At 40.8% G+C, this 23,028-nt stretch overlaps 1 protein-coding gene across 2 annotated transcripts; it reads left to right on the top strand.

Annotated features, from left to right (window-relative positions):
• The first annotated feature begins 41 nt into the window (after positions 1 to 41).
• On the top strand, positions 42 to 20,981 carry bin2b (bridging integrator 2b). Of its 2 annotated transcripts, none has more exons than XM_086291293.1 (12): positions 42 to 385; positions 9,515 to 9,595; positions 10,511 to 10,565; positions 10,983 to 11,077; positions 13,011 to 13,106; positions 13,231 to 13,338; positions 13,442 to 13,527; positions 14,270 to 14,345; positions 14,431 to 14,513; positions 16,361 to 16,982; positions 17,140 to 17,232; positions 20,018 to 20,981. In XM_086291293.1, the coding sequence occupies exons 2-12, from the start codon at positions 9,539 to 9,541 to the stop codon at positions 20,129 to 20,131; spliced, it is 1,485 nt and encodes a 494-aa protein (XP_086147419.1). In that variant the 5' UTR covers positions 42 to 385; positions 9,515 to 9,538; the 3' UTR covers positions 20,132 to 20,981. The 2 variants fall into 2 exon arrangements, with proteins under 2 accessions (XP_086147419.1, XP_086147418.1); XM_086291292.1 differs by lacking the exon at positions 42 to 385 and adding an exon at positions 6,920 to 7,282 and having other exon boundaries at positions 20,018 to 20,980.
• The last annotated feature ends 2,047 nt before the right edge of the window (positions 20,982 to 23,028 follow it).

Here is a 23,028-nt window from a genome sequence, read left to right as displayed (position 1 = left end):
GTCACAGGGTCGGCTAATTACCTGCCGTAAAGTACAAGAACTGTTATGCAATCAAAATATTCCGCTTAAAATAAAGTATTTTAGAATTAAACGCGCATCTACGTAAAAAATAAGTAGCAACTGTCAGTTAAGGGGACGCTAACACAAGTTGGGGGCCTACAGGCGTCTCCGGAAGACAGCTAATCCTAATTCAAGACAGGAGTGAATTGAAGAGGAGCTGTACAGGAATGTACTGATGTATTGTTGACGTTTGACAGCAACAGAAAGCTAAGCTGACAACCGTGTGAGCCCCTAGCCCCTGAGTATTTCAGCAGTATTGTGAATATTACTTGTCTAATTGTGGGTCCTGTAACGCTTACAGGCTGGTGTCTACCGCCATCTGCTGGTAAGTGTGCCACAGGTACATTTTCGCCGTAATAATTTTCCAGGTTCTTCCTTCTTAAACGGGCTATTCCTTCCTTTTGTCACAACTTCCTATGGCAAACTCCAGATGTCCACTCTGTAGCACAATTTCTGTTAAAAGTTCAGTAACCCTAATAATAAAACGTCATGTCTTAAATACACTTTAATTTAAAATAATAAAAACTACGTAAACCAATATTAATACAAATGTTTTTCTCTCGATTTTTTTGGTTTCTGAAGAAAGAACATAGACAAGATGATAGATTGATAAAGACATGCATAAACCAATATTTCAATTTTGTATTATTCATATATGGTATTCACCAAACCATAACAACAGTCGGCTCAGGGTGTTTTATACTGTAAGGTTAAGATCCTACAATAGTATAGAAGCAACATAGAAAACCTCAACAATCAAATGGCCCTCTATGAGCAAGCACTTGGTGACAGTGGGAAGGAAAAAATCATTTTAACAGGAAGAAACCTCAATTAGAAACAGACTCAGGGAGGGGTGGGCATCTGCTGTGATTGGTTGGGAGTGATGAGAGGAAGACAGGAAAGAAGACACACTGTATAAGAGAACCAGAGATTGATAATAGCAGCAGGCCAAGACTATTGCAGCATAACTAAGGGAGGATTCGGTGTCACCTGATCCACCCCTAACTATATGGTTTAGCAAAAAGGAAAGTGTTAAGCCTAATCTTAAAAGTAGAGAGACTATCTAACTCATAAAGGCAAAATGGGAGCCTGGAAGCTGAAGCCAAATAAGCCCATTGTGTCATTTTTGTTTAACATTCACAATAAAAGTCATAAGCTGGTCAAAAATGACTTCATGTTATTTTTTATAGGGGGTGGCTGCAGATCAGCCACTAATCAGAAGGTCAGTGGTTCGATCCCAGGCTGCCTCCTGGCTGCATGGCAAATATCCTTAGGCAAGATACTAACCCCATGTTTGCTGCTGGTGGTGGTCAGAGGGCCTGGTGGCGCCAGTGTCCTCTGTCAGTGCACCCCAGGGCAGCTGTGGCTACAACATAGCTTGCCATCACCTGTGTGTGAATGACTGAATGTAGTGTAAAGCGCTTTGGGGTCCTTAGGGACTAAGTAAAGTGCTATACAAATGCAGGCCATTTACCATTTATAGTATAGTGTTACTGGAGGCTAAAGTAATGCCATTTAGACCAAGTATCTAGTTAGAGACCGTATTTATAAGATTTTTAGGACAGAGTACAAGGACCTCAGTTTAATCTAAATTTAGGGGCAGGAAATTAGAGGTCATCCAGGTCCTTATGTCTTTAAGACATTCCTGCTTTTAACTAATTAGTGTGTGTCATTTGGCTTCATGCATAGATAAAGTCGGGTATCATTTGCATAGCAGATGCCTTGCATTGAAGGAATCTTATTTTTTTTTGGTACCGGTAATGGTTTTATTTTGTTGTATTTATGTATTTATAATATTGTCGGACATAAACCAGTCTGTGGCGCAAAAAAGGTTGGAGACTGCTGGTCTAAGGCACAGATGTCAAACTCCAGTCCCCGAGGGCCGGTGTCCTGAAATTTTTACATGTGTCCCTGCCGCAACACCTGAATAAAATTAGTAGGTCATTAGCAAGACTCTATAGAAAGTCAATAGCATACAATCAAGTGTATAGAGTCTTGCTAATGACCTACTAATTTTATTCAGGTGTGTTGCGGCAGGGACATAAAGAAAAGTTTCAGGACACGGGCCCTCGGGGACTGGAGTTTGACACCTGTGGTCTAAGGGAGGCATGTATTATGTAAACAGAATTGGACCTAGCGCAGGATAATTTTTCTGTGTGAAGAAAACTCTTCATTTACATGAACAAATCAGAATCTTTTCGATCGATATGAGTCAAACCACTACAGTGCAGCACCTCAATAATGTGGAAAGCTGCACTGAGGTCTAAAAAGAGAAGCACATAGATGAGTCCACTGTCAGAGGCCATAAGAAGATCACTTATAACCTTCACTAATGCTGTTTCTGTGCTGTGAAGAACTGAAACTTTTTAAATAAACCATTCATCTGCAGATGATCAGTTAGCGGTTTTATACAAATTAGGGCTACATTAAGAAAAAATATACATATTATTGATCATTTTGAGAAAAAAGTCAAAAAAGTGTGGAGGTTACAGTTGCTTCAAGCCAAAACTGTCTGCTATACAATCTACAGAATGGTTTGTGTAGATGAGTTACTGAAACAATTTGATCAGTTGTCTTGTGACACAGCATACATCCTCTTTAGTGTATGAGGGTGTAACCATCGATATCCTTGCATCTCTCCACTGTCAGACATTTCATTTTGTACAAATCAGCTCTTCCACATCTGATCCGATGCAGCTTTCTGGAGCATCTTTCCAGTCCCCATACTGATTACAACACTATGTTTATGTGCTAAAAGAGAAATCATTTCCTTGTAACTAAAACTATTCTGAAATACAATCTTACTAATTCATCTATAGAAGGCATTTTTAGAGGGTACAGCAACCACACCAGTTTGCTTTGAAATAAGTATAATCTCCACATTTTTCTCAAAATGATCAATAATATATTTATTTCTCTTAATTTGGCCCTAATAGTCCACAGTAGTTTTACAACTACTCTTTCAAGAATTTTTGAGATAAAAGGAAGTTTGGAGATTGGCCTATAGCTGGGATAGTTGGATCAAGTGATGGATTTTTAAGAAATATTTTAAGGCTTATGGTGTTTACCTGTGAGTCACTAACCCAACAACAGATGTTTTTGTTTCTCCAGGACCTGCCAAAATGTCCCCAAAAGGCAGAAACATCCACCCTACAATAACTCTAAACAAACCTTCTGTCCACATGAAGTTAGAAGGAACTTTTAATCACTTAGCAGTGAAATAAATCACCTCCTCACTCTAATGCACACTATAGCTACTTGTCCTCATCTTAACCTAAAACTAACTTTACATGATTGATACATGTTTTTCACTGAGGTCTGTCCCAACAAAATGAATGAGTAATACAAGTACACACACACACCTATAAGTTGCTGCACTGGTATGTGGTTACGACTGTATTTCCCCAGTACGACCACACCTTTGTTAAAGCATGGCAATAAACCATTAACATGTAACATCCAGATACTGGATAGTAGGACGAATGTATAACAAGTTTTGGTGACATTTATTCATACACTATTACATTTATTTTTGTACATGTGAGATATTCATATAATATTAATTAATTAATAATTAGATATGTTAAGTTACAGCTAGATGAAGCTAAAATATTATACAAAGTAACTAAAATGAGCCTATCACCATCCCCATCAAGATAGCAAAATATGGAGCCAGTAAAACTTGATCTACTGCCCACACTTCATGTGTTCACAGAGTTTCCCAGAATTTGTACTTTCTTCATAATCTTCATCACAAACAGAATAAGAAATAAATGAGGACAGCAGGGTTAACAATAGTTCCCAAATAGCTTTAAAGTTCCCTAAAGGTCTAATTAAACAGCCTTCTGTGAATATTAGCTGAATTTAACAATCAGCCGTGATTGTCTGACCTTGTTCTGTTATTATGCTGTAGGATGTATCATAACATATTAGTCATAGTGTCAAGAAGGAGATGTGTCAATAGCTTCCTATCAGAAAACGTGTTAGGAAGTCAGAGCAGTTTCCAGGAATCCTTTTTTTTTTAATAGGGAGAGTTGATTGCCTGGAATAACTGTCGTGCAAAGTGTTTAAACAGGCATTGATGTTCTTTGCTGAAATAAAAATACATAGTACTGGATTGGGTTTATTGATTACTTATGTACCATGTTATAATGTAGATATAGAGGATTTATATTTTTAAAAGGTGCAAAATAATAAGCAGTTAAATATAAATCTGACTGAGATGCTTTACCATAAACTTAAACAGACCGTTCATGCTTGCAAAATCTCAAATGTGGCTGAAACCAGTTCTGCAAAAAAGAGCATTGTGGACAACTAATTGCCAGTTAATGCAAAAACTTGACTGGACTTCAAGACCGTCATTAGGTTTAGGAGGAATTTCTTTTTCCCATAGGATCAGGTAAGTTTGGATAACTTTTTCCCCTTAATAAATAAAATCATTTAAGAACTGTATTTTAACTTGGGTTATCTTTGTCTAATCTTAAAATGTATTTGATAATCTGGAGCATGTAAGTGTGACTAATATGCAAAAAAGGAAGGAGGTGAATATTTTTTTACTGCATTGTATGTAAGCTAATAACAAAGAAGTTTGTGAAAACAGAACAACTTATTCGCATTTAAGTAGAAATGTGAAAACACCAGCTGGATGAAACATGTAATTATGGAAAATATTCAAAGTATTGTCATTTTAAAAAGATTTAAAGTTACAATGTCTAAAATATCACCACTAGATGTCAGCAGATTGCAGCTGAATTCTGTTTTACCACTTCCCAATTCAAGCGTACAATGATGTTTTTATGCTAGCTGTGTGCCCCCTGTGTGGGTGTTGAGCAAAGCAACCAATATGGCAAGTATACCTTAGTCCTAGCTACAGTAGCCACTGTAGAACAAAAAGCTCTGGCAGCCATTCATCTGTAGCGAGTGTAGGCTGTCAGGAAGCTCACGGCATGTGTCAATATGTGTCCGTGTTTGTTTACTCTGGAGGAGGCTGTAAAACTTTGTGAAAGAGTCTGACTGGAGATGGTCCGTGAAGCTTGCTGCTGGGGAGCGCTGCTGTTAGCTGCTGTTAGCTGCTGTTAGTGACGCCTTCTTTTAAATGGATATAATCTTGTTGTTTTAAATAACTTTTAAGTAACTGCTGTGCTCATAAGGAAGCAATAAATAATTTTATTAGGTTATTTAAAAACATTGTACATTGATTATGTTGTACAATGTTGACACACTGATTAGGGTGTAATTACATCTTAAAAATACATAGGAGCAGGCGCCAGTTTGTGTAAGCCGCCATGTTGACTCATCATCTTGAATACAGTGGCCAAGATAGACATTGCAGTTCCACCTAATCACATTTTATGTATGTGGCTAGATTGTTGTGGTTTAAAGATCACAGATGGCTCTTTCAAACTACACACAGCCATTTAATAGATTCAACAAAGTGCTGGAAACACTCCCCAGAGATTTTGAGCCATAATGATCTCATAGCATCACACAGTTGCTGCACATCCATGATGCAACGCTCTTATTTCCCCACATCGCAGGGGTGCAGTTTTGGATTAAAATCTGGTGACAGTGGAGGCATTTGAGTACAGCAAATTCATTGTTATGTATAAGAAACCAGTGTCAGATGATCTGAGCTTTGTACCATGTCAGAAGATGGGTACACTGTGATCATAAAGGGACAGAAGTGGCCAGCAACAATACTCAGCTAGGCTGTGGCATTTAAATGATGTTTAGTTGGTACTAAAGAGCCCAAAGTGTGCCAAGAAAACGTCCTCCACACCATTAGATCACCAGTGTACTGAACTGTTGATAGAAAGCAGGTGAAGTCATGCATTTATGTTGCTTACACCAAATTCTGACCCTACCAAGTTCAGAATGTTAGAGCAAACACTGAGACTCATCAGACAAGACAGCGTATTTCCATTATCCATCTATTATCCAGTTTCAGTGAGCCTGTATGGACTTCTTAGCTGACATGAGTGGCACGCGGTGTAGTCTTCTGCTGCTGTAGACCATCTGCTTCAAGGTTTGACCAGAGATGCTCTTCTGCATACCTTGGTTGTAACGAGCGGTTGTATGAGTCACTGTTGTCTTCCTATCAGCTCCAAACTGTCTAGTCATTCTCCTGTGACATCAACAGCAGCTTTCTGAGCATTTTGCCCAGATGACTGCTGCTCACTAAATATCTTCTTCAAACCCTGGAGATGGTGGTGTTGGAAAATCCGAGTAGGTCAGCAGTTTCTGAAATACTCAAACCAGCCCGTCTGGTCACCAACAACCACGCCATATTCAAAGTCACTTAAATAGCCTTTCTTGCCCATTCTTGATGGGCAAGAAAGGCTATTCAAGTGATTGAACATGTGATTGAACAGCTAATGGTAATGGACTGTTTCTTATATAGCGTTTTTCTACTCTCCCGGAGTATCAAAGCAGTTTATACAACATGCCACATTCACCCATTCACACAAGCACTGTCTTCTATGCTTCTAGTGCTTACTAACATTCACACACATTCATACTCCGATGGAATCGAACCACCATTAGCTTTTTATAATTATTTGAACATTATAAAAAGTACCTAATGAAGTGGCCAGTAAGCGTACAGATCCGATTATTCCTTTATATATGAATAACAATATTCGACCGTAAAGAAATCTCCGGTCAGACATATATATATATAATATGAAAGGCTGATACGTGAGGTCTTGTGTAATTCTCTTTGAAAAAATAAAAATAATTGGCAGCATCATCTGCTGCCGCTAACCCTCACCCTGCCCGCCTACGTCACGTCGCTGAATCAGCTGCGCTGCACCACAGAAGCGTAATTTACGCACATAATTTTCAGGTGAGTTTTCGCTGGAAGAGTTTACCTGGCCGCAGGTGCAGGAGTGGATTTCTCAACTCTTACGTGACGTGTTTTCAGCAGATGAAAACACGCAGGAACGTTTCCAAATGGCCTAATTTCTTTGACAAGTCGCAACAGGACGAGCTGACTGGTCTCTGGCTGCGCGCGCGCGTTTTGACATTGTGTTGCTCCACCTCCGCCTACAACAGCTGAAGTCGCAGTTGAATCGCACGGAGGAAGCGCACAGCAGTCAGGGAGGAGAGAGAGACAGCGCGACAGCTGACGATGGCGGAGAATAAGATGGGCCCGAACCTCCAGGCTGGAGCCGGAATCTTCGCGAAACGGGTCCAGAAGTCCTTGAATCGAGCCCAGGAGAAGGTGAGCCAGAGGAGATCCACTTTTTAAAAAAGTTTCACTGAGCCCACGCAACTTCTTGACAGTGGCCGAAAGTCACTGCCACGGCTCTGTTAAACTATGAGACGGACATATTGAGCTTGTTTTATCAAGCTGCTCGGTGTTGAGGGCTGGAAAAGCCAGTATGAGGGAGGGAGAGAGACCTTGGCATCACGATGACAGGCTTCTGAAATCGTGTTTCGCTTCTAAGCAGGGTGATTGGTTGAAAAAAATCCCCCACTGATTTCACTTTTGTAATCAGTGTGTGTGTGTGTGAGAGAACTGCTCGACTTCATCACTGCCGTCTTTTCAGCTGTGTTTCGTTGCATGGTTTGTAAGGGCATCAATCAATCTGGACGCGTTTACGCACTGTGATCCTGACCACAAGACAGCATTCAAAGCAGTCTGCACACTGTGCTGTACCAGACTTAGCCACTTACTCCAGTTCATGCGTGTGGGTTCACCGTTAACCTCACTAAACTGGCCCCTTTTTTAACCACTAATAAAACGGTAGCTTAGATTTCCCCCGTCTGAGCAACATGCTGTTGTTCACTGCTATGCAGCTGTGTGCGGACACAGAAATGCTGCTACTTCCTGACTGTGCACTTCCTCTCACTAGCTGTGTCTTTCTCGGTTTGTGGTCAACAAACTTGAATTCACCACTCCACCTAAAAGCAGCAGCTACAAAGGCTTGCTTTTTCGGTACAGTGAAGACTAAAGGGCTGTTTTGGGGCTACTCTGTGATTTCTGTGGTGGTAAATTAAAGAATGGGCATGATGATGAGAGCTTTTATATGCAGATTTCAAGTCAGAGGTTTCAAACAGCTGCACTCGTTGGGCTGTGAAGGGCTCAGAAAAAGTTAGCCACATGTGTCTGGTTAAGTTTTGGGACGGGTGTAAATGGTGCTCTATGTAGAGTGTTAGTCTGGTTAGGTCAGTATATCCACACTGTCAGATAGATCCACTTTACATTACACAGGTTTATTTTGTTATGTTGAAAGTGTGTGTATCACTGCATGTCGTAGTCACAAACCTTTAAAGAATCAACAGTCATCTGTATTTTCTGTGTTTGCAAAACCTATTTTTAAGTTGTTGTTTTTTTTTCAATTTGAGCCTCAAAAATTCATCATTCAGTGATTCAGCAGCCAGATGCTGGAGGCAGAGTTTAATATATAGTTTTAAAAAAATATGTAATTTGGTCATAGATTGTATTTTAAAGGTGGTGACAAAGTGGTGTAAACTTTCTAATGGCTGTCAGGGGGCAACATGGCTGGTTGCAGATCAGACATGTTGAACATATCCTACATGTCTGTGACCTCAGTAAACGTCTGGACACAGATGCTGGTTTCAAGTCTTAGTGAAAAAAGCATGATGTTAATCTTGTAAATTACGGTCTTTCTTAGGTTCAGAACAGATGACAATGCAGGGTGTGATTTAGGGTGGGCCTACCATGTGATTAGCAAGGTGCTGCAGTATGAGCATTCAGGATCCTTTGGTTTCTTAGCTCATCTTGTCTCGTTTCAAAACATCAAGTTGGCGGCAGCCAAAATGCCAATCTTGAACTTTCAGAATGAAAGTCTGTAAACCACTGGTGATGTGATGGGAGCCGTTTTTTGTTTACAGTCTATGCACTAAACAGACCATTTGAATGTGAGGGAATGTCGGAGCTCTCCTGTTGTGGGCGCCCTTGAAGCAGAGCTACTAAATAACTAGAGGACCAAGCTGAAATGTTTTTTTTTTACTACATGTTGGACTGCCTACGCATCATTGTGGACCTAATATACAGTATCTGCAAAAACATCATGTGAAGGAAAACTCAATGAATTAGGTTTAATGTTATTGCATTTATATAGTGTAAAAAAAAAAAAAAAAAAAAGGCGTTACAAATGGTGGAGCTGAACTACACAACACAAACAATCACCAATAAAGTAACTCAACAGTTCTGTGGGAGATTCAGGTGTGTTATACCTGCTAAATATTGGTAAAATTAGGTGAGGTCTGATGAACTTACTACTTGCAGTTCCTAATTTTTCTATTTGCTTTCTTCAAATTCCAACTTTAGGCGATATTATTTAGTTGCACTTGCATGTACTCTACAACACCTGTAGGCAGGCTTTGATATAGTTTAACTTTAATCTGTATGAGCACAATCTGTAGAAACCTCTCGTGGCATATTGTTAAAATTTACTCAATCTGATTTTTTTTTTAATGCTTTCAGGTCCTTCAGAAACTGGGCAAAACTATGGAAACCAAAGATGAGCAGTTTGAGCTCTGTTCCCAGAACCTCAACAAACAGCAGGTACTCCAACAGCGTAACCACAGTTTCTAAATGGTAGTCTTCTGCTTTCTGCTCTACAACCTTGATAAAACCCCTTTAACATCTTTAATCTCGAAGCTCATTTGTTTCCTTTTACCAAAATTCTTCACATAATTGCAACAGGGCCAAAAAGTGTTTTGTGTCTTTTTTTCCCTGCACTGACGTGCCAACTCACAAGTTCAGGCAATCATCCTGGCCTTGAAAACAGGAAATGCAAGACAGAGCTCCTGCCTATTTTCTTATCTGTTCTGTGTAAATACGACTTACTATGTCTCCCCTAGAGATCTGTGTGCACCATTACCCTAAATTGTGAAAGAGCTGTCATTTAAGAAAGGTTTTTACAGGCTGACGAACTGAAAGCCTCAGACTGGCCTTTCTGAACAGCTCTAAATGTAGACTATTTAAAATTTAGAAAAGAGGAAGCAAAACCACTTTCATTTTAAAAGTAACAAAATGCCTTCATTTATTGTTGCGTACTGGTGATCTGTATTCCATGTTACTGTATTAATACTGTAATCGCTGCCACTGTTGGGCTTCTGTTGCTCAGGTTTTAAGTTCACCGAGTGGCAAACAACTACACTACATACTGCAGGGAAGTTGCCGAAGAGCAACAGGAAGGAAGTCTACCCACTGACACTCCATGCTGCTTTCACTTCACAAAAACCACATAAGATATTGTGATTGTTATTTAATTTAAGCTCCAAGTTGTGGTGAGACTGCAAGGAGCTGCGATGTCAAGCAAACTGATGCAGAGAGAGTTTCACAGCAAACTAACAGCCTGCAGTCCAGCTGAAGCACACTGATGTCAAGGAAATGATGCAGCACAATTTTCTTATATTGTCCAACTGTTACTGGGCGTCACTGAATTGAACTTTTCTCCTTTCTTCCTGCACGCAGATCGACGGAAGCAGGTTGTTTAAAGATGTCAAAGCCTACTATGCAGCAGTGAAAGGTGGGTTTGCAAAGCATGGATTGAATCCCCAGTCTTACTGAGGGGAGAAGTTGAAAACTAGGGAAGTGAAAGTCTTCTATTTTTTTGTGGGAGACTTTTGCAATCCTGTCTGCGCTACCAAGTTGTAAAGATCCCTGATCCCGCCTTAAAAAAAAATATCAGACGCAGCATCGCATATGTGAGTCATGTATGAGAAACCGTTGTTTTTCATGTTGTCAGCTTTTGCGCCTGCATTGTGAGCTCCAGTCAGGAAACTAGTGTTGTTTTGGCCTTTGTAATGTGGGTGCAGCAGCAGCACCAGAAACATTAAAAACAATACCACCGTGGTGCTGTTTGTGCTGCCAGAAGGTAGATGGGCTCATTCCCATGGAGTCATGACTACATTTTAAATTTCTTTTTTTTTCTTCCTTTTTACAGGCATGCATGAGACATCTAAGCGGCTATCCCAGACGCTGAGCGACATCTATGAATCGGACTGGGATGGAGTGAAAGATCTCGCTGTTATAACAGAAGTAGGATTATGATGCAGCCACTGTTTTATTTGGGAAGTCCCACTTTGGTTGTGTGCCCCCCCCCCTTGTGGCATGGTAGCTAAATGCCACAAGCACAGATTGGGATCTGACTGTTTGAACACTTATCAGTCACAAGTTAGGCCAGCCCTTCTTTGTCGTCAATCTACTAACTCTAATTTACAATTTGGGCATTATTTGTCTTCGCCATGACTACAAACGAGCAAATGGGGCAATAAACTGATACGAAAATTGTTTACTGAGGGCATGGATTAATTGAGAAGAAGGCTAATTTTTCCATAGATTTCTGTACAACCAGACTATAAAGGATTTGCCCCCTGCTGGCCATTATTAAGAATGCTAGTGGCAGAGGTTTCTTCCTGTTAAAAGGGAGTTTTTCCTTCCCACTGTCGCTAAGAGCTTACTGACAGGGGGTCATCTGATAGATAGTTTTCTGTGCATTATTGCGGAGTCTTTAGCTTGCAGTTTAAAGCACCTTGAGGTGATTGTTGATTTAGGTGATGTTGACTGTGATTTGGCGATTCATAAATAGAATAGAATTGAACTGAATCCTACTGATACAGTTTTTACTTAGGACTACTGTGGATCATGTCATCAATATGTTTCACTGGCTGGAATCACACACTTCTTTAAAATATTAGTGACCTTCATGCAACATGTACTAACAAATGCCCACATTTAAATGCAAGTTCACTCTCTGGTGTGAGGTCCAGAAACTCATGAGGAGAGTTTGGATATTATTTTTCTGTCTTGAGCTGCTTAATTCCAAAGTCCTTCTAGATGCAGTTCTCTCCAGCTGCTCAATGCAAAGAGTTGACACGGAGTCTCTGGCTAAAACAAACAGTCTGAAATTCAATAATTATGTTTACCTACATCGTTGCTACAGTGAGCAGGTATATCTGCCACTGCACAGCTGAACTCAACTGTGCTGTGATGTAGTTGTGAAGAAATTCGCCTTACAAATGAAATATCCCTGGTTCTGGGAGGAGAAAGGAACGGGTCACAAGCTAGAGTACTGCTAGTGCTGGTCCCAATCCCAGATAAATGGGAGTGTGAGTAAGGACGGGTATCCAGTGTAAAATTTCTGCCAAATCAAACATGTGGTTCTGTTTGGTGTGGTGACCTCATGGGAAATAAAGGAGCAGCTAAAAGTACCGTCATCTAGAGTCAAAGAGTCAAGCAAGTTATACCCATTGAATACAGATATTATATTATATTATAGTATTTCTGCTAAATATAATAATTCTCCTAAATTCCTGTATTTCTGAGAAGTTATCATGTTTGTGCTAAGTTACAATATTTCTGCTAAGTTTTGCTATGTTATAGTGTTTCTGCCAAGTATTATGTTTCTTCTAAGTTATTGCAGTTCTGCTAAGTAATTACATCTTTGCTAAGTTGTTATGCTTCTGCAAAGTTATTACAGTTTTCACAACTTTTCAGCTTTTTCAGCTAGTTTCAGCAGACAGCTTCAGCCGTACAGCTTCACACAGCATTTTTGCAGGAAATGCAAATTTTATAGTTGTCTTAAATATTTATATGAGACATTCAAAATTAGACTAATGCTAGTTAAAGCAGCAATATGTCAAACACAGACCATGGAATGTCAATAAAAATATCTTTGTAAGGATGAAATAACAATGGATGGAGAGCATTGGGCGAGTACTGGGTTAAATTACACACCAAAGCCTGGAATGTCCACTGTTGACTAACTGTCAACTATAAAGCGAGGGCCTTGTCACTAATTATTTTGTGGATGGGATGGTTTCCATTAGTAAGTCAGCTCTCACATTGGACAAACTGCGACTGAAGCTTTCCATAATGTGCAACACTGTTTGTATGCTTGCCTATATTTGTGGCTTAGTGCAATGGGAACAAGAGTTTTTAACTCTAATGTGGCACCATCTGTTTTTCTTAGAGTGAAGACTTGCTGTGGAACGACTACGAAGAGAAGATAAATGACCAGCTTGTCCGCACCATGGAGAACTATACAAGCCAGTTTCCTGAAGTCAAGGTAAGCCGACGCTCAAATGAGTCCTGCAGAACTGCAAGGCGATGCTAAAACAGCTACTTTGGTCTCTCAGGTGCTAAGAGGTCTTTGAATTTCTGTGTTCACTTTGAAAAACTGTTTTTTTCAGGAACGAGTTGCCAAGCGTGGACGAAAACTGGTGGACTATGACTCAGCACGACACCACCTGGAGGCGCTGCAGGGTGCAAAGAAAAAGGATGAAGCTAAAATAGCCAAGGTAACATTACTGTTAAAGCCTGCGCAGCACAGACGTGCAGTGTGCCGCTGACAAAGACGTCTGATCTCGACTGTATTTTCTTCTTTTAAATCCTCCTTAACAGGCAGAAGAGGAATTCAACAAAGCTCAGAATGTCTTTGAAGAAATAAATAACGAGCTGCGCGAGGAGCTGCCTGTTCTCCATCAGAGGTATGATTCAGCAGCAAGTAGACACAGAACTAGCTCAGTGGAATCTCAGTGGGAATCTGGATCATGAGTGGATAAATAAAAGTAGAATATGGATGTAGGTTTTTAAGACTTGCATATTTCGACCATTCTTATATGAAATCACCTTTCAGATTAAATTTATACAGATTTTTATTATTTTGGGAGCTTTTGTGTTTGTATTGGATACAAAGTTGAGATGACAGGGTATACACTATATTGACAAGTCCCGGGTCACCTTCACGTTACACCTACAGGAGCTGCTCGGCCGTGGAAACCCATGCCATGAAACTCCCAGTGTGGAGTTTCTGTGCTGATGTTAATACTTCATGTGGTTTGCCACTTGGTGGCTGAGTTGCGGTGACTCCTAAAGGCTTGCACACTGCAATAACACTACTTGATTGTGGAATATTTAAGAGGGAAGACATTCCACAAATGGACTTTTTGCAGTGGTAGCACCCTATTACGGTACCACACTGGCATTCAGTTAACCTTTTAGAACAATCCATTATTTCACATGTTTATAAAGGGTAGACTGCATAGTTAGGTGCTTGATTTTATACACATGTAGCAAAGAGACTAAGAACAGCTGAATTAAAAGAGAAAGATGTGAACCAATATTTACGTGGCTTATATGTTTAAAGGTACGTCAGCCAGTATAACTGAACCTAAGAAAAGTGTCATGTGGACAAACTGAAAGTTCAACTTTGTCTTTTTGTCTGTGCAGTCGGATAGGTTGCTATGTGACGGTCTTCGAAAACATTTCCAACCTGAGGGATGTTTTCTATAAAGAAATGAGCGGGGTAAGATGTCACACATCGCCTTCAACTTCCTCACTCTCTCACCGGCAATGTGAATTGAAGGTGGACGGTGTGCTTGTGTTTACAGTTGAACCGTGAGCTGTACAATGTGATGAAGAAACTGGAGACTCAACACTCGGGCAAAGCTTTCATCATCAAGGGCCTGAACAGGTAGGGTGTTCTGCTGCACATGTTGCATCATTTGTGGCAGCTGTGTGCGCATTAAGAAATGTCTTGTCTTGAAACGCATACAAACTCTGTCTCTCAGGCTTAAAATAGTCTCCCGTGAAACCAAAATAATAACTGAAAGATGCTAAAATGGTTCTTACAGCTGAGAGGAGATGAAAACAATGGGAGATAATGTGGGTTTGCGTGCACAGTAGAGACCTCCATTGCTCTCATTGTGTTGCCCAAATGTGGACACTTGTTTTTAGAGTTGTTTGTTTCTGTGTCGGAAGCGATAAGATGGCCACATAGGCGAGTGGAAGGTGTTGCATACATAGCCTTGCAAAAGTTTTATCTTTGAAATAAATGACACAGACATGCAAGGGTTTGGCACAAAAGTGTTTGTATTCGTATAAGAACGCTCAGTTCTTCATGAAACCAAATTAAATGAAATACTCTAACCACTTTTTTTTTTTTTTTGTCTCTGACCACAATTTTTTCTAACTTGCATCCTGTACTGATGCTTCTGGGAGATTGTTCTTCGTGTTTTTCGTAAACCAGGTTGCGATTTTTGCCCATACTGGATCTTTAAATGGGCTGTAACTCAACAAACAACAAAATCTCAAACTAGCATCCACTTTCAGTGCTTCCTATCTTGTAGACTGAGGGTTGGGGAACTCCAGGCCTCAAGGGCCGGTGTCCTGCAGGTTTTAGATGTATCCAACACAGCTGATTTAAATGGCTAAATTACTTCCTCGACTTGTCTTGAAGTTCTCCAGAGGCCTGGTAATGAACTAATCATTTGATTCAGATGTGTTGACCCAGGGTCTAAAACCTGCAGGACACCGGCCCTTGAAGCCTGCAGTTCCCCACCCCTGTTGTAGACAATGAAACTTTGTAGAGGGGGATGATGTGGATCCATTTTAGCTCTTCATTAAGCCGGAAGGCCTTGCTTTTTCAGTGTGAAAACTACCATCATTTAAATTAAAGACAAATTAAATTCAAAGCATTTTGAGAATCTCAAAAATCCTAAAAGTGTCCTAAAGTATTTCTCCAGTGTGTCAACCACAGGCTTCAGAATATATAGTACTGCTTTGGTTTATTAATTATTTTTGTATGGGGGGAAAAAACAACAAATTTGCACCTTCGATTAAACCATTTAAAGCTTTTTGGTGAGGCATGTTAGGTATTACGAGTAAAAATCTTTCACTATGAAACACAGAGGAGTCTAAGATATGTTATGCAATAATATTTGGCCCATGCGTTCACTTTTCTTTGATGCACTTTTGGCTATTTCTCACAGTGCTGCTGACACATCTTAGCCACAGCTCATTCTCATTAGGGCTAAATGTCAGGTATACTATAGGCCCAGATGTGTCTGCTTGATGCTGTGCAGTATTAGTTGAATTGGATCAAATTATAAAGGTGTTCTGAGGCAAAAAACTTGTCAAGAGTGTTCAAGAACTCTGTTGCAGTTGCAGGTCATTGCTCCTTTAACAGGAAAATAACCTAAAACAGAACTCTACAAGTACTGAGGTTGGCTAAAACACTGTAGGACTGTTGTCTGTTGATTTTTGCCTGCATTCATCACCGAATTCAGTGCAACTTTGGGTAGAAATGTAACTTGTAGATGGGAGGAAGCCACACTTGGCAAATGACGTGGAGTTTGCTTCAGCGTCAAGAATAGCAAACTGATACTTGACTGCAACAAAGTCCACTGATTTCACAGAAAATTCTAGATCTTTAAATTTAAAGGGTTCTGCTACTTTTGGACACTTATTCTTTTCTTTCCTGTATGCTGGGGTGTTAATGATAACTCTGTCACAAATAATGTGCTTTTGTTCTTTAAATAGCACAAGCAGCAAGTCAAAGAAGAGAAAGTCCCTGGTTATATCCAATCCCATACCCTGCAACACCGCTTTCCCAGCTGACCACGTCTCCGTGCATTCCCAAAACGGCAAAGGTGCTGCACCCTCTTCCCCTGTCCCAAAGACTCAAAACATCGCTGAAGAAAGCATCCCAGCAGAAGAGAGCAGCATCCCTTCGAAAAGTGTTAGCTCATCAGATTCCGATCTCAGCTCGAGTGGCACCGGCTCACCGAAGAGGCAGTCGCTATGTGACAATGACAACAGCGACACGAGCAGTCAAAATCCAGAGGCAGCAGTTGCGTCGGAGCCCGCTGAAAGCCAGTCAGAAGACAGCAAGGAGGGAGAACCAAAGTCAGAGGCAGCAGCAAGCCAGGAGATCACTGATCCCTCGGATTCTGCTGGTGGCGATGCCCCACATAAGGATGCTGAGAGCGATCCAACATCAGAGGAGGCCAATACCAAACCGGCACCAGTTCCAGCCCCTCGTGTATCCTTCCGCTCCAATGAAAGCCCCCTCTTACCTGCTAAGGAGCAGGAGGATTTGGACGAAGGGTTAGAGTCAGGAGATGACTCGGGTTCCCCCAGTCCACCAGGCTTCCTCTATAAGGTACACGCTTAATCTTAAAGCAGCTACAGCTGACATTTCTATAACAGTAAAGTCCCCCTAAAATAACCTGGAGAGTCTTAATAATTTGCGTGAGCTAAGCCTTTAAACGTCACAGCCGTGTGGTAATGTGGAATAAAACAGCTTTGTTTTACACCAGGGGGTGGCACTAGAGAGTCACGCAGCATCTGAAGAAGGCCTGCTCCAGTTTGAAGAGGGCGATGTCATCATGGTTCTTGCTGACACTCAACAGGTGTGTTTGTGTAGTGTGTACTTGTAAACCATATCTTACTTCCCATTGCACTCTAGAGATTACACACATCCTGTACATTCTGGACCTGGACATGTCATTTAGGCCACTGTGTTTGTTTCTGGCCTTTCTGTGTAGGTACTTGCTAACGTGCATTTTATCACATGCCTGCGTATTTCAACCCACCAGCAAATCAAAACAGTCCAGTCGTTTGCAGGGAGGTGATAGTTTGTACATAGTTTGCTGTGCTGATCAACTTGGAATAGTCGTCAGAATCTATAATCAAACCAAAATTCACTGCAGTTTACACTACACTGTAGTTTGATGTAGTAGACTATGTTCAGCATTCTGAATATCCACAGCAGAGTGTCTGAAATGGCACATGACGTGTTATGGATGTACATCAAATGACAACACAGCAAAATTTCACTTCTGTTGTTCTACTTATTGCATGTTTTTGAACTTTTGCATCATTTTGCGCCTCTGATAACACAAGGTACCAAATTCTTCAGTAGTGAGGATGACCCTAAACCTAACTTCACTTTTTTGCAGTAAATGGTTAGCATAAACAATACTGTGAATGTGCACTAAAATGACATGGTGATATTTTAACATTTACTACACTAAACAAGCCCACAACAAAAAAATCTGCTTTTAGCCATTTATAGTTAGCATCATCATGGATGCTAAATTTATTTGTTTCTATTACAAAGCCAGTTGTTGCCACTATTGAGGGCAAGGCATGCACAGTGTTCCACATTTAACTCTTCTGCACTAAATGGTGGGATAAATAAAACTGTGAATGTACTTGTGCACTAAAATGACAAGGTGTTGGAAGCATGGGATTGGAGAGAGCTTTAACTTTTTGTCACAGCCGTAACAAAAATTGGATTGAGCAGCTGTAAGATGAAGAGGCCTTAATGGTCTGATCCCTGGTTGCCAAATCTGGTCAAAGAGACATGAAACTTCACCTCTCTGGTGGGAAAAGGGCCCAAACTAGTGTGAAAGGTTCTGCTTCCCCTATGGAGCTGCTCTGAGTGAGAGGCCATGTACAGTACAGGGGTGGGGATACTGCTCTTCCAGTTCGGTACTTTTTTGTACGTTCTATTTACATTCCTGCTTTCACCTATGGCTGCGAGTAGTGACTGAAAGAAAACTAGAAAAAGTTGCATTTCCTGCAAAAATGCAGTGTGAATGCCATGTAGTGGAATCTGCTGAAAACAGCTGAAGAAGTAAAACTGTGCTGAAATCCAGTGAAGAAGCAGACATGTTTGCTGAAAAGAGGTGAAAAGCCAAAAATTCTGCTGAAAAGGGGGTGAAGAAGCTGAAATTTGTACTGAAAAGAGGTGAAAAAGTTGAACTGTCAGCTGAAAAGAAATGTTGCCATGAGCAGGGTTTGAATCCAGACCTTGTGGTCTCAAGGCGGCTACTCATCTCACTGAGCCAAACTAGTTCTCAGGTAACTGAAAGAGGTGGAAAAGCTGAAAATTCTGCTGAAAAGAGGTGAAGAAACTGAAATTTGTGCTCAAAACTGGTGAAAAAATTCCATTGAAAACAGTTTGTGCTGAAAACAGCTGCAGAATCTGGTATTTTTGCTGAAAAGGGGTGAAGAAGCTGAAATTTGTGTTGAAAAGAGTTTAAAAAGCTAAAGTGTTAACTGAAAAAAGCGGGATTTGAACCCGGGCCTCCCGCTCTGAGAACGGCTGTTCATCTCACTGAGCACAGCTCACCCCGGCAAGCAAAATCAGTGACAACACTGATAATGTGGTCCATTCATTTCAATGGGACAAAAAAATTGCATAAAAAATTTAGTATTTCAAAAAGTATAGAAGTTCTGAGCACCAAAAGTCATAGCTGGCATTAGCAGAAATAGCAGATTTTTTTTTAAAGATTTGAATGGTGAAAATTGCACAAAAACTGTGGAAGTAGTTCCATGGCGAAGAAGCATGGAGCAGCTAGAATAAAGTATAAAGAATGCCTTGTTGTTGTTGTCACACAACAAGTAAGACACGTGGCAGAAATGAGCTGTGTCTGAATGATGTCTGGGCTCACCCAGACCTCTTTTATTAAGGAGCTGCTCAGACTAGTGTTACTGATTCCCAGGCATTAAAAGGAGCTAGTCGAGGTGGTTGGGTCATCTGACAGCGATGCATCCTGTGCACCTCCTAGATGAGGCGTTTCAGATATGTCCACCCAGGATGTACCGGAAAGATTACCTTGGGATCAAGGAACGTCTGGGAATGTCTGCTTATGCTACCCCATGACCCAGACCCGGATGGGAGAAAATGCATGAATGGAGTCTGTAATCAGATGCTGTGAGAAAAAGCTTACTTACAATGATTAAGAACAACAACAACAAAACAATGTACACAGGAGACGCACAGGCCTGTTTTCCAGAAAAAACAGAATTAATTCATATTAAGAGCTGCTCTGATCAGGATATTTAAATAATAATGGCATTCAACGAGTCCCGAAAAAAAGATGGAAATGCACATTTGGCTTCCCATAGTGACAACTGTTAACCTTCTAAGTTGTTCATAATTTTATATTATCTTTCAACTTCCATGTCGAGGTTATCTAGCATCTTTTCACACTCCTTTTCTGGTCACGGCTGAGTTTGAGTTTACTTTCACGGACTGGTCTCCCAGTCACTGTGTACACAGTGTGGAAATGAATTCAGAAGCACCATTTCACCCTGTTAGTAAATCTTACTGTCATGTCCCGAGTATCTAATCAGAGGGTGGATTTGTTTCCCTGAGTCCTCACATGTGTTTACTGTGTCTTGCAGGAGGAAGGTGTGGTGAGGGGGGTCAGGGAGCAGAGCTGGAACGAGCACCAGGATGCAGAAAATCACTCCGGGATCTTCTCAGAAAAACTTATCCGACCCATTAAAGAAGAGTGAGGCAATAGTCACTGCTCGGTCTGTAATCTGTTTCTTCTTCCATCAGGCACTTCTGGTGACTCACACACACACACACACACACACACACACACACACTGAGAGGGAGTGAACCCATATGTTATGGGTGCAGAAGCTGTCCAAACAAATGAGCACAATTCCCACGTGGTTTCCCTCATGCTATGATGTTGCAACTTGTGGAACAAAAGCGAACGAGCCGAAGAACATTTTGTAAAAGACATTTGGAAATCTTAAGGCATTTTGCTCTATGAGACACTGTGAAAAAAAAAAAAATGTTTTTAAGCCCATGTTATTATCCTGTGTAATGTTTCCTAATAAAGTTGTAAGAAAAAAAAAGTTGTTGTTCTGATGTAAGATTTTAACAAAGTAGGTTTCATTTGCTGTATGTTTTTAAATAAAGCATAATGTCGCTGCAGGGCCGCTGATAAACAGCCTGAGCCCGAGAAAGAGCTGCAGTGATTCACTCGAAAGGAATGTGAAAATATTGTCAGGACTTGAAACTCGAGACACATTGACTGATCGACTGTGAGAGCTTTTTGGAAGTGGGATCTGTCAAATATAAAAACAAACAAAAAGCTGGGGCAGACTACCCTCAGCCTGGCAGCTCTGTCGTTTGAATGAGAAAGTCTATCACCAGACGAGGCAGCTCTGTGTGACGACACAGCCTGATGTGATTTGTTGGTCACATAAGGTTTTGAGACATTAAAGTAGAAATGTAATTTGCTGGGGCTTCCCCTGTGCAACATTGCAAGTTGGAACTCCCAGTTTCCAAAACAAACATGAGTTCCTATCACACTTTTAGTTTGAAAAACGAAGCAATAAAGAGAAATTTACACCCCTGGATTATTGTTCATTTTGAATTATGTGCAGGGTGTTGGTGTCATTACATATTTAGTTCTCTATATTGTAACTCTAAGTGTGAACATAGGTGATGGGGCTACTGCACTTTCCCAAACTCCCACCCTGGCTGGTGTTCTGTGGTGATGGAACATCGCTCATCAGTGACAAGGTAGGTCTGTGCCAAAGCGTAGTCTGCTTTACCCTCCATTTTTAATCTAATTGGGACCGCTGTCTACAAAATGAGCCCCACATTCTAGCCAGTAAACCTTGAAACTAGCCACAAGACCGATAACTCGCCAAGAACATGTGAGAGGTTGTGACTTCTTGCAACCTGAGCTGTCTTCTGTATTTGCTTCACTTCTCAGTCCCTGAAGCGACCTTCATCAGTCCCGGTCATCTTCCCTAACCTTGTCAGTGGTGCTAGTTTTGGTCATTATGCACATGTACTGTTTATAAGGTTGGGGAAACCTGCAGTCAGCTGAGACTGAAGAAGTCTTGTGATCAAAAACCTTTTTGTGATATTTATCACTAAAAATGTAAACAAACTTAATTAAATTAAAGTAATGAATGCTTCTGATGTCTTATAGCCACATAAATAATAGTTACATTCAGAGTGTCACATGTATTAAAATGGGTTTCAACAGGCCCAATAACAAAAGCCTGTTTTTAATGCATTAGCCTCATAACGTACATTTAAACAGAACAAAGAAAACAAAATGAAAAACAACTTGAGATTCAGAGTTTTTACAGTGCATTGTTAGCAGTGTGCATCACTGTACTGTGGTACAGTGATTGCAAAACATGCTAATGTTAGCTTCCTACCACTGCCACTTATACACAATATTTCCCTTTAGCCTTTTATGCCATTGTCTCAGTTCTGCCTTGGCTGACTCACTAGCACGCTCAAATTCCACAAAAGAGGAAAACAAATGGCAACATGAACACTACTACTATGTAATGGGGACCAGAGTCGCCATGCGATGGCAAAATTGGTTAAACACCAAAGCATTGCGTCTCATAGTGGTTTGATCCACTGCCTATCATTTCCTAGTCCAGGCGTGGGCAACCTTCAACATCAAAAGAGCCATTTTAGCTCCTCCTACCAAACAACAGGAAAAAAAGGAGCAGCACACGCTGGTGGCAGGGGGTGACGGGGACAGATGGGCAGATGTAGTTGGGAGATGATAAATTGATAAATATAGGACATGGATTAATAGAGTTACAGTTAACCATAAATCTAATCCGTGGTTCATGAGCCATAGGTTGCCGGCCTCTGTTCTAACCTAAAATCACCAGTTGCTGAATTTTTGGTTTCCAAGTGGTTTGATTTGGTGTTTCTCATGGTCACTGGCCCTTGGTTTCCTCTGTGAAACCACATTTAAAATCACTGGAAATGCAGCTGTTCAAGGCAAACGACCTTGTGGCACTGGACCCAAGTGTCAGGGAATTACAGAGAGTTATATCAGTTCATGCTCCTGCCAGCACGAATATCTGTGGATATTTCAGTGCTGACTCAGGACCCAACATCTGGCTAGCATAGCTAAATATCTGTCACTGATATCAGAGTTACAACTTTTCAACCAACACAGGAGAAGCATAGTTGCCTGCTCACGTTTTCCCTACTGTTGATGGCTTTGAGTTTTGTAGAACTGCCATAAAGACGAACAAATCTTTTGTTATGCTGTCGTAGACGCTATCCAATGCCAACAAACTGAATGCTACAGAAAGTTAATGTACATTTACTTCAGGTGTTTAGCAAAACTAGCTTCTGTAATGTGGCCTTGCAGAGATGCAGTTCAAAGCAAGGAGGCAGGAATCCAAGTATGTTGCACTGGCTCAGCGTTAGCGTAGTTAACCTGCCTGAAGCCTTTTGGAGGTGGAGAAGGCCTGGTTGGGGTTATTACAGGTCCTCTGTACTTCATAACAAACACAATATAACGAATGCTTTATTTCCTTTTTGAGCATGCTCCATTCTTTACTTCCTTAAAAAACAAACAAAAAAAGCTGCTCTAAGTTTTAGTTTTCTTCCTGTCTTTGTG

The sequence above is a fragment of the Aulonocara sp. 'chitande type north' Nkhata Bay genome, linkage group LG5, assembly GCF_057382095.1.
Source record: "Aulonocara sp. 'chitande type north' Nkhata Bay isolate Kocher_YH1m ecotype deep benthic linkage group LG5, A_spYH_male_GT1.1, whole genome shotgun sequence".
Classification (NCBI taxonomy): domain Eukaryota; kingdom Metazoa; phylum Chordata; class Actinopteri; order Cichliformes; family Cichlidae; genus Aulonocara; species Aulonocara sp. 'chitande type north' Nkhata Bay.
This window is presented reverse-complemented; position numbering and strand designations above follow the sequence as displayed.